This window comes from Oncorhynchus clarkii, chromosome 31 (genome assembly GCF_045791955.1).
Source record: "Oncorhynchus clarkii lewisi isolate Uvic-CL-2024 chromosome 31, UVic_Ocla_1.0, whole genome shotgun sequence".
NCBI lineage: Eukaryota > Metazoa > Chordata > Actinopteri > Salmoniformes > Salmonidae > Oncorhynchus > Oncorhynchus clarkii.
In genome coordinates, this window is record NC_092177.1 from 814,795 (window position 1) to 832,020 (window position 17,226).

At 47.6% G+C, this 17,226-nt stretch overlaps 1 protein-coding gene across 2 annotated transcripts in view; it reads left to right on the forward strand.

Moving 5' to 3' along the window:
* LOC139390796 (ATRX chromatin remodeler) overlaps positions 1-17,226 on the forward strand; it is a 109,798-nt gene that overhangs the window by 28,618 nt on the left and 63,954 nt on the right. For both annotated transcript variants that reach the window (XM_071138190.1, XM_071138189.1), the window contains exons 10-20: positions 1,116-1,243; positions 1,369-1,557; positions 1,864-2,114; positions 3,937-4,122; positions 5,722-5,887; positions 7,656-7,765; positions 11,358-11,504; positions 11,615-11,792; positions 11,880-12,017; positions 15,720-15,895; positions 16,905-17,022. In XM_071138190.1, coding sequence (XP_070994291.1) covers positions 1,116-1,243; positions 1,369-1,557; positions 1,864-2,114; positions 3,937-4,122; positions 5,722-5,887; positions 7,656-7,765; positions 11,358-11,504; positions 11,615-11,792; positions 11,880-12,017; positions 15,720-15,895; positions 16,905-17,022 — 1,787 coding nt within the window. The remainder of the gene's footprint in view (positions 1-1,115; positions 1,244-1,368; positions 1,558-1,863; positions 2,115-3,936; positions 4,123-5,721; positions 5,888-7,655; positions 7,766-11,357; positions 11,505-11,614; positions 11,793-11,879; positions 12,018-15,719; positions 15,896-16,904; positions 17,023-17,226) is intronic.

The following is a 17,226-nucleotide window of genomic DNA, read 5'->3' on the forward strand; positions in this document are numbered from 1 at the left end:
TTATAATCAAACCTCAGGTACCCTAATACGTAACTAAACGATACAATTTAAGACAGAGAATCGTTATTGTCTTTACCGGAGATAAACAACAAAGCATGCGCTCCTATCCACGCGCATGAAAACACTACAGCCAAAATGGGAGCCACTTAGAAAAATTACAAATTCAAACTCATTTTTCCAAGCAAGCCTGAAACTCTTTCTAAAGACTGTTGACATCTAGTGGAAGCCTTAGGAACTGCAACCTGGGAGGTTTTTGCCTCCCACAAAACATGGAAATTTTGTTTCCATTGGAAACAGTGGTGGCTGAAGATTTTTTGGATGGTTTGTCCTCGGGGTTTCACCTGCCATATCAGTTCTGTTATACTCACAGACTTTATTTTTACAGTTTTCGAAACTTCAGTGTTTTCTATCCAAATCGACTAATTATATGCATATCCTAGCTTCTGGGCCTGAGTAACAGGCAGTTTACTTTGGGCACGCTTTTCATCCAGACATCAAAATACTGCCCCATATCCCAAAGAGGTTAAAGGCTAGAGCTGCCGCTTTCAAGGAGCAGGACACTAATCCGGACGCCTATATGAAATCCCGCTATGCCCTCAGACAAACCATCAAACACGTAAAGCTTCAATACAGGACTAAGATTGAATCCAACTACACCGGCTCTGATACTCGTCGGATGTTGCAGGGCTTGCAAACAATTTACAACTACAGTGGGGAACCCAGCCGCGATCTGCCCAGTGACGCGAGCCTACCAGCCGGGCTTAATGCATTTTATGCTCTCTTCGAGGCAAGCAACACTGATGCATGCATGAGAACACCAGCTGTTCCGGATGACTGTGATCACGCTCTCCGTAGCTAATATTATCTATGCATAAACACTTTACCCCTACCTTCTGGTACAAATTACATCAACTAACCTGTACCCCTGCATATTGACTCGGTACCGGCACCCCCTGTATATAGCCTCGTTATAATTGTTTTTTTTACAGTAAATATCTTAACTCTATTTCTTGAATTGCATTGTTTGTTAAGGGCTTGTAAGTAAGCATTTCACTACACCTGTTTTATTCGGAGCATGTGACAAATAACATTGATTTAAATTTCTTCCTCAATAGAATTGCCAAGAAGATGCTGCTGGCCCAGATCAAGGCTAACTACTCTTCAGGAGCAGAGGAGAGCTCTGACGAGGACGGAGAAGAGAAGGAACAGAAGAAGGGGAAGGGAGGAGAGGAGCAGGAGGAGGGTGAGCTACATTCACTTTTTCATTTCATACTCGTTGATACAGTGATTCTGCAGTGCCTCTTTCCACCACTAATGGTTTATGTCAGTAGACTAGATGTAGAAATAACTGCTTGTTCCCCTCAACAGACGACGACGATGATGATGAAGATGATGAAGGGGGCTCTGGCTCTGATGTGGACGTGAAGACGAGTGTGGGGCGTCGCCACCGGCTGCTCCGCCACAAACTGACGCTGTACAAAGTGGAGTCGGGAGAGGAGAAGGAGAAACCAGCCAGCAAGGGGAAGAAGAAGGAGACCAAGAGGACCAGACGGAAAGGTACGAGGGCTGTCTGGCTGACTGGCCTGGCCTCTAGCTGGCCTGGCCTCTAGCTGGCCTGGTCTCTAGCTGGCCTGGTCTCTAGCTGGCCTGGTCTCTAGCTGGCCTGGTCTGTCTAGGCCTGTGTATTAACACCTATGCAACAGAACGAAAGTCCTACTCTGCAAGCTGATGACTGTTTTCAATCAACTCTACCTCCCGCCTTTCTCTCTATCCTCCTCTTTCTCCCTCTCTTCTCTTTCTTTCTCCTTCTCCCCTCTCCCTGTCTTTTCTTCTCCTCCCCTCTTCCTCCCTCCACCTCTCCAGTGGGTAGTGATGACTCAGCAGACTCAGACTTTAAGGAGTCAGCTAGCAGCAGTGAGTCAGGAGTTAGTGAGGAGATCAGTGAGAAGGAATCGTCGTCAGAGGAGGAGTCGGAGTCTGAGAAGGAAGGCAGTAGACACAGGAGGACCACGCGCTCCTCCAAGAAGAAGAAGAAGAAGAAGGAGGAGAGGAGCTACGCCCAGAAGAAGAAACGGCGCCGCATCAAGGCCCAGGATTCTTCATCTGACGACAAGGTATAGGGAGGCAGGGTAGCCTAGTGGTTAGAGTGGAGGGGTGGCAGGGTAGCCTAGTGGTTAGAGTGGAGGGGTGGCAGGGTAGCCTAGTGGTTAGAGTGGAGGGGAGGCAGGGTAGCCTAGTGGTTAGAGTGGAGGGGAGGCAGGTAGCCTAGTGGTTAGAGTGGAGGGGTGGCAGGGTAGCCTAGTGGTTAGAGTGGAGGGGTGGCAGGGTAGCCTAGTGGTTAGAGTGGAGGGGCGGCAGGGTAGCCTAGTGGTTAGAGTGGAGGGGCGGCAGGGTAGCCTAGTGGTTAGAGTGGAGGGGTGGCAGGGTAGCCTAGTGGTTAGAGTGGAGGGGCGGCAGGGTAGCCTAGTGGTTAGAGTGGAGGGGTGGCAGGGTAGCCTAGTGGTTAGAGTGGAGGGGCGGCATGTTAGCCTAGTGGTTAGAGTGGAGGGGCGGCAGGGTAGCCTAGTGGTTAGAGTGGAGGGGCGGCAGGGTAGCCTAGTGGTTAGAGTGGAGGGGCGGCAGGGTAGCCTAGTGGTTAGAGTGGAGGGGTGGCAGGGTAGCCTATTGGTTAGAGTGGAGGGGTGGCAGGGTAGCCTAGTGGTTAGAGTGGAGGGGCGGCAGGGTAGCCTAGTGGTTAGAGTGGAGGGGTGGCAGGGTAGCCTAGTGGTTAGAGTGGAGGGGTGGCAGGGTAGCCTAGTGGTTAGAGTGGAGGGGTGGCAGGGTAGCCTAGTGGTTAGAGTGGAGGGGCGGCAGGGTAGCCTAGTGGTTAGAGTGGAGGGGCGGCAGGGTAGCCTAGTGGTTAGAGTGGAGGGGCGGCAGGGTAGCCTAGTGGTTAGAGTGGAGGGGTGGCAGGGTAGCCTAGTGGTTAGAGTGGAGGGGCGGCAGGGTAGCCTAGTGGTTAGAGTGGAGGGGCGGCAGGGTAGCCTAGTGGTTAGAGTGGAGGGGTGGCAGGGTAGCCTAGTGGTTAGAGTGGAGGGGTGGCAGGGTAGCCTAGTGGTTAGAGTGGAGGGGTGGCAGGGTAGCCTAGTGGTTAGAGTGGAGGGGTGGCAGGGTAGCCTAGTTGTTAGAGTGGAGGGGCGGCAGGGTAGCCTAGTGGTTAGAGTGGAGGGGCGGCATGGTAGCCTAGTGGTTAGAGTGGAGGGGTGGCAGGGTAGCCTAGTGGTTAGAGTGGAGGGGCGGCAGGGTAGCCTAGTGGTTAGAGTGGAGGGGCGGCATGGTATCCTAGTGGTTAGAGTGGAGGGGCGGCAGGGTGGCCTAGTGGTTAGAGTGGAGGGGTGGCAGGGTGGCCTAGTGGTTAGAGTGGAGTGGTGGCAGGGTAGCCTAGTGGTTAGAGTGGAGGGGTGGCAGGGTAGCCTAGTGGTTAGAGTGGAGGGGTGGCAGGGTAGCCTAGTGGTTAGAGTGGAGGGGAGGCAGGGTAGCCTAGTGGTTAGAGTGGAGGGGCGGCAGGGTAGCCTAGTGGTTAGAGTGGAGGGGCGGCAGGGTAGCCTAGTGGTTAGAGTGGAGGGGTGGCAGGGTAGCCTAGTGGTTAGAGTGGAGGGGTGGCAGGGTAGCCTAGTGGTTAGAGTGGAGGGGCGGCAGGGTAGCCTAGTGGTTAGAGTGGAGGGGAGGCAGGGTAGCCTAGTGGTTAGAGTGGAGGCCCAGGATTCTTCATCTGACGACAAGGTATAGGGAAGGAGAGGATTTTCAATTCTATATTTGTGAATTTGGTCTGGAATTCATTGATTTGTCGATGTTTGATTGTTACCACATCATAGGTCACACACAATGTGTGATTGGATTGGTCAGTTGACCCCTGGGGGTTGAAGTTGAGAGGTTAAGCCTCATTCTCTCCTCCAGAGCGGGTCAGGAGAGGATGGCTCGGGGAAGGAGGATGGAGACACTCCTAAAGGACAGAGGAAGAAGATCAGAAAAATCCTCAAGGACGACAAGCTGAGGACGGAAACGAGGGATGCCCTGAAGGAGGAGGAGGAGAGGAGGAGACGCATCGCTGAGAGGGAGCAGCTCAGGGAGAAACTCAGAGAGGTAGAAGTCAACTGTCTGTGCACTGTTGTCATGGCATCTGCTAATGGGATGGAAATGAAGTTAGACTCAGTCTATCAATGAGTCAACTACTCCTTCTGCCCGATGGTTCGCTAAGGAGCCAGATGGATGTGTGGTCAGATATGAGCATGGTACCAGCTATGCCATGTTTCCACGGTGATCACATAAATGTACTGAATGGGCTCTTTGAATAGAGTGGAAGTTGCTTAGCATTTCCTTAATATTAAGGTTTGAATGCTTGTGGACTAGAAGATCAGCTGCCCTAAACTCTAAGGAACATAACCTGTCCCAACCAGCAGAACAGTCCCCCAGCTGCCCTATACTTCTAGGAACTAAACCTGTCCCAACCAGCAGAACAGTCTCCCAGCTGCCCTATACTCCTAGGAACATAACCTGTCCCAACCAGCAGAACAGTCTCCCAGCTGCCCTATACTCCTAGGAACCTAACCTGTCCCAACCAGCAGAACAGTCTCCCAGGTGCCCTATACTCCTACGAACATAACCTGTCCCAACCGGCAGAACAGTCTCCCAGGTGCCCTATACTCCTTGGAACCTAACCTGTCCCAACCAGCAGAACAGTCTCCCAGCTGCCCTATACTCCTAGGAACATAACCTGTCTCAACCTGTCCCAACCAGCAGAACAGTCTCCCAGCTGCCCTAAACTCCTAGGAACATAACCTGTCCCAACCAGCAGAACAGTCTCCCAGCTGCCCTATACTCCTAGGAACATAACCTGTCCCAACCAGCAGAACAGTCTCCCAGCTGCCCTAAACTCCTAGGAACATAACCTGTCCCAACCAGCAGAACAGTCTCTCAGCTGCCCTATACTCCTAGGAACGTAACCTGTCTCAACCTGTCCCAACCAGCAGAACAGTCTCCCAGCTGCCCTAAACTCCTAGGAACATAACCTGTCCCAACCAGCAGAACAGTCTCCCAGCTGCCCTATACTCCTTTGAACCTAACCTGTCCCAACCAGCAGAACAGTTTCCTAGCTGCCCTAAACTCCTAGGAACATAACCTGTCCCAACCAGCAGAACAGTCTCCCAGCTGCCCTAAACTCCTAGGAACATAACCTGTCCCAACCAGCAGAACAGTCTCCCAGCTGCCCTAAACTCCTAGGAACATAACCTGTCCCAACCAGCAGAACAGTCTCCCAGCTGCCCTAAACTCCTAGGAACATAACCTGTCCCAACCAGCAGAACAGTCTCTCTGCTGCCCTAAACTCCTAGGAACCTAACCTGTCTCAACCTGTCCCAACCAGCAGAACAGTCTCTCAGCTACCCTAAACTCCTAGGAACATAACCTGTCTCAACCTGTCCCAACCAGCAGAACAGTCTCTCAGCTGCCCTATACTCCTAGGAACATAACCTGTCCCAACCAGCAGAACAGTCTCCCAGCTGCCCTATACTCCTAGGAACATAACCTGTCCCAACCAGCAGAACAGTCTCCCAGCTGCCCTATACTCCTAGGAACATAACCTGTCCCAACCAGCTGCCCTATACTCCTAGGAACATAACCTGTCCCAACCAGCAGAATAAATGTATTTATTTTTATGTGCAGACTGTAATGCTTTTAGACTAGACTCTATATGTCCCTCCCGACCAGGTACTCGTGGTGGAGGAGGCGACCGCCGTGGCTTGTCCAATCACAACCAAGCTGGTGCTGGATGTAGACGAGGAGACCAAGGAGCCCATGGTGCAGGTTCACCGCAATCTGGTCACTAAGCTCAAACCACACCAGGTTGACGGTGAGAGACATGTTGTTGTAGTAGTGGAGCCCATGGTGAAGGTGGAATAGTAGTAGTAGTAGCAACAGTAGCAGTAGTAACAACAGTCGTATTAGCAGCAGTAGTAGTAGCAACAGTGGTAGTATTAACAGCTGTAGTAACAGTAGTAGTATTAACAGTAGTAGTAACAGTAGTAGTAGTAGTGGTAGTAGTAGTAGTAGCAGCAGTATTAGTAACAGTAGCAGCAGTTGTAGTAGCAGCAGTAACAGTGGTAGTATCAGTAGTAACAGTGGTAGTAGTAGTAGTAGCAGTAGTAGTAGCAGTAGTAGTAGTAGCAGCAGTAGTAATAGTAGCAGTAGTAGTAGTAGTAGCAGTAGTAGTAGTAGTAGCAGTAGTAATAGTAGTAGCAGTAGTAGCAGTAGTAGTAGTAGTAGCAGTAGTAGCAGCAGCAATAGTAGTAGTAGTAGTAGTAACAGTCGTATTAGCAGCAGTAGTAGTAGTAACAGTGGTAGTATCAGTAGTAACAGTCGTAGTAGCAGTAGCATTAGTAACAGTAGTATTAGTAGTATTAACAGTAGTAGTAACAGTAGTAGTAGTAGTGGTAGTAGTAGTAGTAGCAGCAGTATTAGTAACAGTAGCAGCAGTTGTAGTAGCAGCAGTAACAGTGGTAGTATCTGTAGTAACAGTGGTAGTAGTAGTAGTAGTAGTAGTAGTAGTAGTAGTAGTAGTAGTAGTAGTAGTAACAGTGGTAGTAGCAGTAGTAGTAGTTGTTGTAGTAGCAGTAGTAGTAATAGTAGCAGTAGTAGCAGTAGTAGTAGTAGTAGCAGTAGTAGTAGCAGTAGTAGTAGTAGCAGTAGTAGTAGTAGTAGTAGTAGCAGTAGTAGTAGTAGCAGTAGTAGTAGTAGTAGCAGTAGTAGTAGTAGCAGTAGTAGTAGCAGCAGTAGTAGTAGTAGCAGTAGTAGTAGTAGCAGTAGTAGTAGTAGCAGTAGTAGTAGTAGTAGCAGTAGTAGCAGTAGTAGTAGTAGTAGTAGCAACAGTGGTAGTATCAGTAGTAACAGTCGTAGTAGCAGTAGTAGTAGTAGTGGTAGTAGTAGTAGTAGTAGCAGCAGTATTAGTAACAGTAGCAGCAGTTGTAGTAGTAGTAGTAGTAGTAACAGTAGCAGTAGTAGTAGCAGCAGTATTAGTAACAGTAGCAGCAGTAGTAGTAGTAGTAGTAGTAGTAACAGTAGCAGTAGTAACAGTAGTAGTAACAGTAGCAGTAGTAACAGTAGTAGTAACAGTAGCAGTAGTAGTAGTAGTAGCAGTAGTAGCAGTAGTAGTAGTAGTAGTAGCAACAGTGGTAGTATCAGTAGTAACAGTCGTAGTAGCAGTAGTAGTAGTAGTGGTAGTAGTAGTAGTAGTAGCAGCAGTATTAGTAACAGTAGCAGCAGTTGTAGTAGCAGCAGTAACAGTGGTAGTATCAGTAGTAGTAACAGTCGTAGTAGCAGTAGTAGTAGTAGTATCAGTAGTAACAGTGGTAGTAACAGTGGTAGTAGCAGTAGTAGTAACAGTCGTAGTAGCAGTAGCAGTAGTAGTAGTTGTTGTTGTAGTAGCAGTAGTAGTAACAGTAGTAGTAGTAATAGTTGTTCTAGTAGTAGTATCAATGTTTGTCTTTAATCATGTTGATTTTTTATGGTGAAAACAAGGGTGTTTGTCTTTTACTCACTTACCAAGTCAATGCCATGCTTCATGGGTTCAGTGCTGCCAACAATGGAAGGATTTCTGTAGTCTGAGCTTTCTGTCTCTCTAGGGGTCCAGTTCATGTGGGACTGCTGTTGTGAGTCGGTGAAGAAAACCAACAAGAACTCTGGTTCTGGATGTATCCTGGCTCACTGTATGGGCCTGGGAAAAACACTGCAGGTCTGTACCACTCATCCCTTTACCTGTGTCGTGGTCATTTCCTGTATTACTAAACATTGAGAGAGCAAAGCACACACAAGTCAGAGTTATATCATAAAGTCCATCTTTAATTCTATATGAGCTTCACCATAGCCCTGTTTGACTCTCAGATCAATTCGGTGTCTATAAATGAATTCTCTGAGAGTGCTTACAAAACAGTTGTTAGTATCATTTATAGCCAAGACACACCCACCTCAAGTCACATGACGAAACACAGATCTTAGTAACATTACAAAGGAAGACTTTACTTGAGAGAGGAGTATCCCATAGCCAGACAGCATTAGCTATAAATTATCGTTCAGTTTGCTCTCTTTGACAAGGTTCTAATCTCGTTCTTGGTACCACTTAGGACCAAAACATTACCTCATCCAATGGCATATATCAATTGTCAATTCTAGATACTCCCATCTCAAATACACTCCCTCCTGGACAAGCTCACTGAGACAGTGAGCCTCTTAGGTCATTTACTAGATCAAGATAAGGCCAACCTCAGAGGGGACATACAATAGTTACAGACACATTCCCATAAGAAGAGGAGCCTCCATTCTGTCCTCCCCTTCTGATATTATTCATAGCATCACATGGTTTAACAGATACATTGACATTTTCACACTGTTGCTGGTATTTTGGCCCATTCCTCCATGCAGATCTCCTTTAGAGCAGTGATGTTTTGGGGCTGTTACTGGGCAACACGGACTTTCAACTCCCTCCAAAGATTTTCTATGGGGTTGAGATCTGGAGACTGGCTAGGCCACTCCAGGACAAGCCTGACCTCTCCCCTCTCTGGGCCCCTAGTGACTAAGCCCTAGCAGAGAAGAAGGGATAACTACAAACTTCCAACATTATTATCCAAAAGAAGACATCCGAATGACATACCTCACATAAGCATTATTATGTAAATAAAACATCTTATTTATCAATGTTACCCAACTATTTCTGATTCTGACGCAACACCTGTTTCCCTGGCCGGTGGACTGTGGTAGACTGGGGTCTCTGGCCGGTGGACTGTGGTAGACTGGGGTCTCTGGCCGGTGGACTGTGGTAGACTGGGGTCTCTGGCCGGTGGACTGTGGTAGACTGGGGTTTCTGGCCGGTAGACTGCTGGGGTCCCTGGCCGGTGGACTGTGGTCTCTGGCCGGTAGACTGCTGGGGTCCCTGGCCGGTGGACTGGGGTCCCTGGCCGGTGGACTGGGGTCCCTGGCCGGTGGACTGTGGTCTCTGGCCGGTGGACTGCTGGGGTCCCAGGCCGGTGGACTGGGGTCCCTGGCCGGTGGACTGCTGGGGTCCCTGGCCGGTGGACTGCTGGGGTCCCTGGCCGGTGGACTGCTGGGGTCCCTGGCCGGTGGACTGCTGGGGTCCCTGGCCGGTGGACTGCAGGGGGTCCCTGGCCGGTGGACTGCTGGGGTCCCTGGCCGGTGGACTGCTGGGGGTCCCTGGCCGGTGGACTGCTGGGGTCCCTGGCCGGTGGACTGGGGTCCCTGGCCGGTGGACTGGGGTCTCTGGCTGGTGGACTGTGGTCTCTGGCCGGTAGACTGCTGGGGTCTCTGGCCGGTGGACTGTGGTCTCTGGCCGGTAGACTGCTGGGGTCTCTGGCTGGTGGACTGGGGTCTCTGGCCGGTGGACTGGGGTCTCTGGCCAGTTGTCTTCCTATAGAACGGGATGTTTCTGGGTTGTGGGAGGAGCATAATGTTTCCCTCCAATCCCAACCATTTATCTCATCTGACCCTCATTACGTACTTTGACCACTAGATGGTAACCCTACTCCACACTACTGCTGTGTGACAAGTTACACTTCTCTCTCTATGTGTATATATCTATACTGTATCTAACCTTGTCTATACCACTAGGTGGTAACCCTACTCCACACTACTGCTGTGTGACAAGTTAGACTTCTCTCTCTGTGTATATACAGTAGGGCAAAAAAGTATTTAGTCAGCCACCGATTGTGCAAGTTCTCCCACTTAGAAAGATGAGAGAGGCCTGTAATTTTCATCATAGGTACACTTCAACTATTACAGACAAAATGAGAAAAAAAATCCTGAAAATCTAAATTGTAGGATTTTTAATGAATTTATTTGCTTATTATGGTGGAAAATAAGTATTTGGTCAATAACAAAAGTTTCTCAATACTTTGTTATATACCCTTTGTTGGCAATGACAGAGGTCAAACATTTTCTGTAAGTCTTCACAAGGTTTTCACACACTGTTGCTGGTATTTTGGCCCATTCCTCCATGCAGATCTCCTTTAGAGCAGTGATGTTTTGGGGCTGTTACTGGGCAACACGGACTTTCAACTCCCTCCAAAGATTTTCTATGGAGTTGAGATCTGGAGACTGGCTAGGCCACTCCAGGACCTTTAAATGCTATTTACGAAGCCACTCCTTCGTTGCCCGGGCGGTGTGTTTGGGATCATTGTCATGCTGAAAGACCCAGCCACGTTTCATCTTCAATGCCCTTGCTGATGGAAGGAGGTTTTCACTCAAAATCTCACGATACATGGCCCCATTCATTCTTTCCTTTACACGGATCAGTCGTCCTGGTCCCTTTGCAGAAAAACAGCCCCAAAGCATGATGTTTCCACCCCCATGCTCCACAGTAGGTATGGTGTTCTTTGGATGCAACTCAGCATTCTTTGTCCTCCAAACACGACGAGTTGAGTTTTTACCAAAAAGTTATATTTTGGTTTCATCTGACCATATGACATTCTCCCAATCTTCTTCTGGATCATCCAAATGCTCTCTAGCAAACTTCAGACGGGCCTGGACATGTACTGGCTTAAGCAGGGGGACACGTCTGGCACTGCAGGATTTGAGTCCCTGGCGGCGTAGTGTGTTACTGATGGTAGGCTTTGTTACTTTGGTCCCAGCTCTCTGCAGGTCATTCACTAGGTCTCCCCGTGTGGTTCTGGGATTTTTGCTCACCGTTCTTGTGATCATTTTGACCCACCCCACGGGGTGAGATCTTGTGTGGAGCCCCAGATCGAGGGAGATTATCAGTGGTCTTGTATGTCTTCCATTTCCTAATAATTGCTCCCACAGTTGATTTCTTCAAACCAGGCTGCTTACCTATTGCAGATTCAGTCTTCCCAGTCTGGTGCAGGTCTACAATTTTGTTTCTGGTGTCCTTTGACAGCTCTTTGGTCTTGGCCATAGTGGAGTTTGGAGTGTGACTGTTTGAGGTTGTGGACAGGTGTCTTTTATACTGATAACAAGTTCAAACAGGTGCCATTAATACAGGTAACGAGTGGAGGACAGAGGAGCCTCTTAAAGAAGAAGTTACAGGTCTGTGAGAGCCAGAAATCTTGCTTGTTTGTAGGTGACCAAATACTTATTCTCCACCATAATTTGCAAATAAATTCATTACAAATCCTACAATGTGATTTTTTTTGATTTTTTTCCCTCATTTTGTCTGTCATAGTTGAAGTGTACCTATGATGAAAATGACAGGCCTTACTCATCTTTTTAAGTGGGAGAACTTGCACAATTGGTGGCTGACTAAATACTTTTTTGCCCCACTGTATCTATACTGTATCTTACCCTGTCTATATCACTAGGTGGTAACCCTACTCCACACACTACTGCTGTGTGAAAAGTTAGACTTCTCCACGGCTCTGATCGTCTGTCCTCTCAACACCGTTCTCAACTGGCTCAATGAGTTTGAGAAGTGGCAGTACGGCTTCAAGGACGAGGAGAGTTTAGAGGTACACACTTACTCTCATATACCTGTGTGTGTCTTTACGCTGTCTGTGTGTCTTTACGCTGTCTGTGTGTCTTTACGCTGTCTGTGTGTCTTTACGCTGTCTGTCACTAGGTGACGGAGCTGGCCACGGTGAAGCGTCCTCAGGAGAGAGCGTCTGCTCTGCAGCAGTGGCAGGAGGATGGAGGAATCATGATCATTGGCTATGAGATGTACCGTAACCTCACACAGGGTAGAAACATCAAGAGCAAGAAACTCAAAGAGACCTTCCAGAAGACCCTGGTTGACCCAGGTAGGTAGAGGACACACACACACATGGTTATTTCTTGTATCCAGTTTCTTCTCAACTCTCTCTGCTCTGTGTTGTCTCCCTCCCCAGGCCCAGACTTTGTGATCTGTGATGAGGGCCACATCTTGAAGAACGAGGTGTCGGCCATCTCTAAAGCCATGAACTCCATCAAGACCCGACGGAGAGTGGTGCTCACCGGCACACCGCTGCAGAACAACCTCATAGAGTGTATGTCCGTTACTTCCTGTTATATCCAGACCGCTGGCCTACAGGGCATTCGGAAATAATTCAGACCCCTGGACTTAACACATTACAGCCTTTCTCTAAAATTGATTTAAAAAAAGTCCCCCCCCCCCCTCATCAATCTACACATAATGACTAAGCAAAAACAGGTTTAGAAATGTTTGCTAATTCATAAAAAAATACAAAACTGAAAAATCACAAGTACATTTAGTATTCAGACCCTTTACTCAGTACTTTGTTGAAGCACCTTTGGCAGCGATTACAGCCTCTGGTCTTCTTGGGTATGACGCTACAAGCTTGGCACACCTGTATTTGGGGAGTTTCTCCCATTCTTCTCTGCAGATCCTCTTTGGTTGGTGGAGGGCCTAAGCCCTCCCAGGTCCACCCATGACTGTGCCCCTGCCCAGTCAAGTGTTGTCCTTAAGCCATTTTGCCACAACTTTGGAAGTATGCTTGGGGTCATTGTCCATTTGGAAGACCCATTTGCGACCAAGCTTTAACTTCCTGACTGATGTCTTGAGATGTTGCTTCAATATATCCACATAATTGTCATTTTTCATGATGCCATCTATTTTGTGAGGTGCACTTCCCTCCTGCAGCAAAGCACCCCCACAACATGATGCTGCCACCCCCGTGCTTCACGGTTGGGATGGTGTTCTTCGGCCTGCAAGCCTCCCCCTTTTTCCTCCAAATATAACGATGGTCATTATGACCAAACAGTTCTATTTATGTTTTATCAGACCAGAGGACATTTCTCCAAAAAGTATGATCTTTGTCCCCATGTGCAGTTGCAAACCGTAGTCTGGCTTTTTTTTATGGCGGTTTAGGAGCAGTGGCTTCTTCCTTGCTGAGCGGCCTTTCAGGTTTGTCGATATAGGACTCGTTTTACTGTGGATATAGATACTTTTGTACCTGTTTCCTCCAGCATCTTCACAAGGTCCTTCGCTGTTGTTCTGGGATTGATTTGCACCTTTCGCACCAACGCACATTCATCTCTAGGAGACAGAAGGCGTACCCTTCCTGAGCAGTATGACGGCTGCAGGGTCCCATGGTGTTTATACTTGCGTACTATTGTTTGTACAGATGATCGTGGTATATTCAGGCGTTTGGAAATTGCTCCCAGACTTGTGGACGTCTACAATGTTTTTTTTCTGAGGTCTTGGCTGATTTCTTTGAATTTTCCCATGATGTCAAGCAAAGAGGCACTGAGTTTGAAGGTAGGCCTTGAAATACATCCACAGGTACACCTCCAATTGACACAAATGATGTCAATTAGCCTATCAGAAGCTTCTAAGGCCATGACATCATTTTCTGGAATTTTCCAAGCTGTTTAAAGGCACAGTCAACTTAGTGTATGTAAACTTCTGACCCACTGGAATTGTGATACAGTGAATTAATTATAAGTGAAATAATCTGTCTGTAAACAATTGTTGGAAAAAATGACTTGTGTCATGCAGAAAGTAGATGTCCTTACCGACTTGCCAAACCTATAGTTTGTTATCAAGAAATTTGTGGAGTGGTTGAGAAATGAGTTTTAATGACTCCAACCTAAGTGTATGTAAACTTCCGACTTCAACTTTATCTCTATAAGGTCCTTCAGTGAATTATTGAATTCTAAATTCACATAGAGTTGTGAGTTCTAGATATGTCACTGAAAGCAAGTCTGAGCAGATCTGTTCTATGTGAGATAATTCTACGCCTTCGCTAGATTTTTTTTCCACCTTTTTACTTGAGTTTTTTTTGTACAACAGCTGAATAATACAATATTTTTTTGGGTTATGGTTATATTTGGTTATATTTGGTTATATTTGGTTATATTTGGTTATATTTTACAGCAGTTTTTAGATGGTACAGTGATTTTCTGCGCAATGACGTTTTGTGCAGAGAATTTTGGAAAGATGAAATGGGAAAATACAGTGTTGTACAATCCAGGAGAGGAGACTCCCAGCTGTAGTCGCTGCCAAAGATGATACCAATCCAGGTGTGATATCTCTTATGAGAGGAGACTCCCAGCTGTAGTCGCTGACAAAGATGATACCAATCCAGGTGTGATATCTCTTATGAGAGGACACTCCCAGCTGTAGTCGCTGACAAAGATGATACCAATCCAGGTGTGATATCTCTTATGAGAGGAGACTCCCCGCTGTAGTCGCTGACAAAGATGATACCAATCCAGGTGTGAAATCTCTTATGAGAGGAGACTCCCAGCTGTAGTCGCTGCCAAAGATGATACCAATCCAAGTGTGAAATCTCTTATGAGAGGAGACTCCCCGCTGTAGTCGCTGCCAAAGATGATACCAATCCAGGTGTGATATCTCTTATGAGAGGAGACTCCCAGCTGTAGTCGCTGACAAAGATGATACCAATCCAGGTGTGATATCTCTTATGAGAGGAGACTCCCAGCTGTAGTCGCTGACAAAGATGATACCAATCCAGGTGTGATATCTCTTATGAGAGGAGACTCCCAGCTGTAGTCGCTGACAAAGATGATACCAATCCAGGTGTGATATCTCTTATGAGAGGACACTCCCAGCTGTAGTCGCTGACAAAGATGATACCAATCCAGGTGTGAAATCTCTTATGAGAGGAGACTCCCAGCTGTAGTCGCTGACAAAGATGATACCAATCCAGGTGTGATATCTCTTATGAGAGGACACTCCCAGCTGTAGTCGCTGACAAAGATGATACCAATCCAGGTGTGAAATCTCTTATGAGAGGAGACTCCCAGCTGTAGTCGCTGCCAAAGATGATACCAATCCAGGTGTGAAATCTCTTATGAGAGGAGACTCCCAGCTGTAGTCGCTGACAAAGATGATACCAATCCAGGTGTGATATCTCTTATGAGAGGACACTCCCAGCTGTAGTCGCTGACAAAGATGATACCAATCCAGGTGTGAAATCTCTTATGAGAGGAGACTCCCAGCTGTAGTCGCTGCCAAAGATGATACCAATCCAGGTGTGAAATCTCTTATGAGAGGAGACTCCCAGCTGTAGTCGCTGCCAAAGATGATACCAATCCAGGTGTGAAATCTCTTATGAGAGGAGACTCCCAGCTGTAGTCGCTGACAAAGATGATACCAATCCAGGTGTGAAATCTCTTATGAGAGGAGACTCCCAGCTGTAGTCGCTGCCAAAGATGATACCAATCCAGGTGTGAAATCTCTTATGAGAGGAGACTCCCAGCTGTAGTCGCTGCCAAAGATGATACCAATCCAGGTGTGATATCTCTTATGAGAGGAGACTCCCAGCTGTAGTCGCTGACAAAGATGATACCAATCCAGGTGTGATATCTCTTATGAGAGGAGACTCCCAGCTGTAGTCGCTGACAAAGATGATACCAATCCAGGTGTGATATCTCTTATGAGAGGAGACTCCCAGCTGTAGTCGCTGCCAAAGATGATACCAATCCAGGTGTGATATCTCTTATGAGAGGACACTCCCAGCTGTAGTCGCTGACAAAGATGATTCTAACATGTATTGATTCGGGTGAATACTTATAAAATCAAGATAGATTACGGTTTCATTTTTTATTTTTATTTTAGGGATATAATTCTACTTTGACATTACCAAGATTGTTGACAAAAAAATGACAGTGGAATTAACTTTAATGCCACTTCGTAACACAACAAAATGTGAAGAAATCTGAGGGGAGGGGGAATACTTATGTTGTGTGTTTGCCCTGTCCAGACCACTGCATGGTGAACTTCATCAAGGAGAACCTGCTGGGGTCAGTGAAGGAGTTCAGGAACCGCTTCGTCAACCCCATCCAGAACGGGCAGGCAGCAGACTCCACAGACCAGGATGTACGGATCATGAAGAAGAGGGCTCACATCCTCTACGAGATGCTCAATGGATGTGTTCAGGTAACACTGTTGTAACACTATATAACACTGTGATGTTCGCCTCATCACGCCCTCTACAACATGGATGTGTTCAGGTAACACTGTGTGATGTTCGCCTCATGATGGAGAGCTCAATGGTAGGATTTGGCTTTTAAACTGTGCCTCTCGCCACAGAGAAGCCACAATTGTGTTAACCTCTCTCTCTGCTCTCTTTCTGCTCTCTGCTCTCTTTCTGCTCTCTCTCTCTCTCTCTCTCTGCTCTCTCTCTCTGCTCTCTCTCTCTGCTCTCTCTCTGCTCTCTCTCTCTCTCTGCTCTCTCTCTCTCTCTCTGCTCTCTCTCTCTCTGCTCTCTCTCTCTCTCTGCTCTCTCTCTTTCTCTCTGCTCTCTCTCTCTCTCTCTGCTCTCTCTCTCTCTCTGCTCTCTCTCTTTCTCTGCTCTCTCTCTTTCTCTGCTCTCTCTCTTTCTCTGCTCTCTCTCTTTCTCTCTGCTCTCTCTCTCGCGCTCTCTCCTGCTCTCTCTCTGCTCTCTCTCTCTGCTCTCTCTCTCTCTGCTCTCTCTCTCTCTGCTCTCTCTCTTTCTCTCTGCTCTCTCTCTCGCTCTCTCTCCTGCTCTCTCTCTCGCTCTCTCTCCTGCTCTCTCTCTGCTCTCTCTCTCTCTCTGCTCTCTCTCTCTTTCTCTCTGCTCTCTCTCTTTCTCTCTGCTCTCTCTCTCCTGCTCTCTCTCCTGCTCTCTCTCTCTACTCTCTCTCTCTGCTCTCTCTCTCTGCTCTCTCTCTCCCTCTCTCTGCTCTCTCTTTCTCTCTGCTCCCTCTCTCTGCTCTCTCTCTTTCTCTCTGCTCTCTCTCCTCTTTCTCTCTGCTCTCTCTGCTCTTTCTCCTCTATCTCTGCTCTCTCTCCTCTGCTCTTTCTCCTCTCTTTCTCTCCTCTCTCTCCTCTTTCTCTGCTCTCTCTCCTCTCTGCTCTCTCTCTCTGCTCTCTCTCTCTCTGCTCTTTCTCCTCTTTCTCTCCTCTTTCTCTGCTCTCTCTCCAGAGAAGAGACTACTCTGCCCTGACCAAGTTCCTGCCTCCTAAACATGAGTACGTTGTGTCCGTCAGAGTCACGCCCATCCAGTGTACTCTATACCGACACTACCTGGAGCACTTAACAGGTACACACTAACCCCTACCTTACCTAGTGTACACTACAGATCCTACCTGGAGGATTGTACTTCTGTGTGTTTTAAGAGGGAGAGAAGGAGGTTACCAGAGGTCTGGTCTCTAATCTAAACAGTTCAATATGACCCAGAGGTCTGGTCTCTAGGCTAAACGGTTCAATATGACCCATATTACCAGAGGTCTGGTCTCTAGTCTAA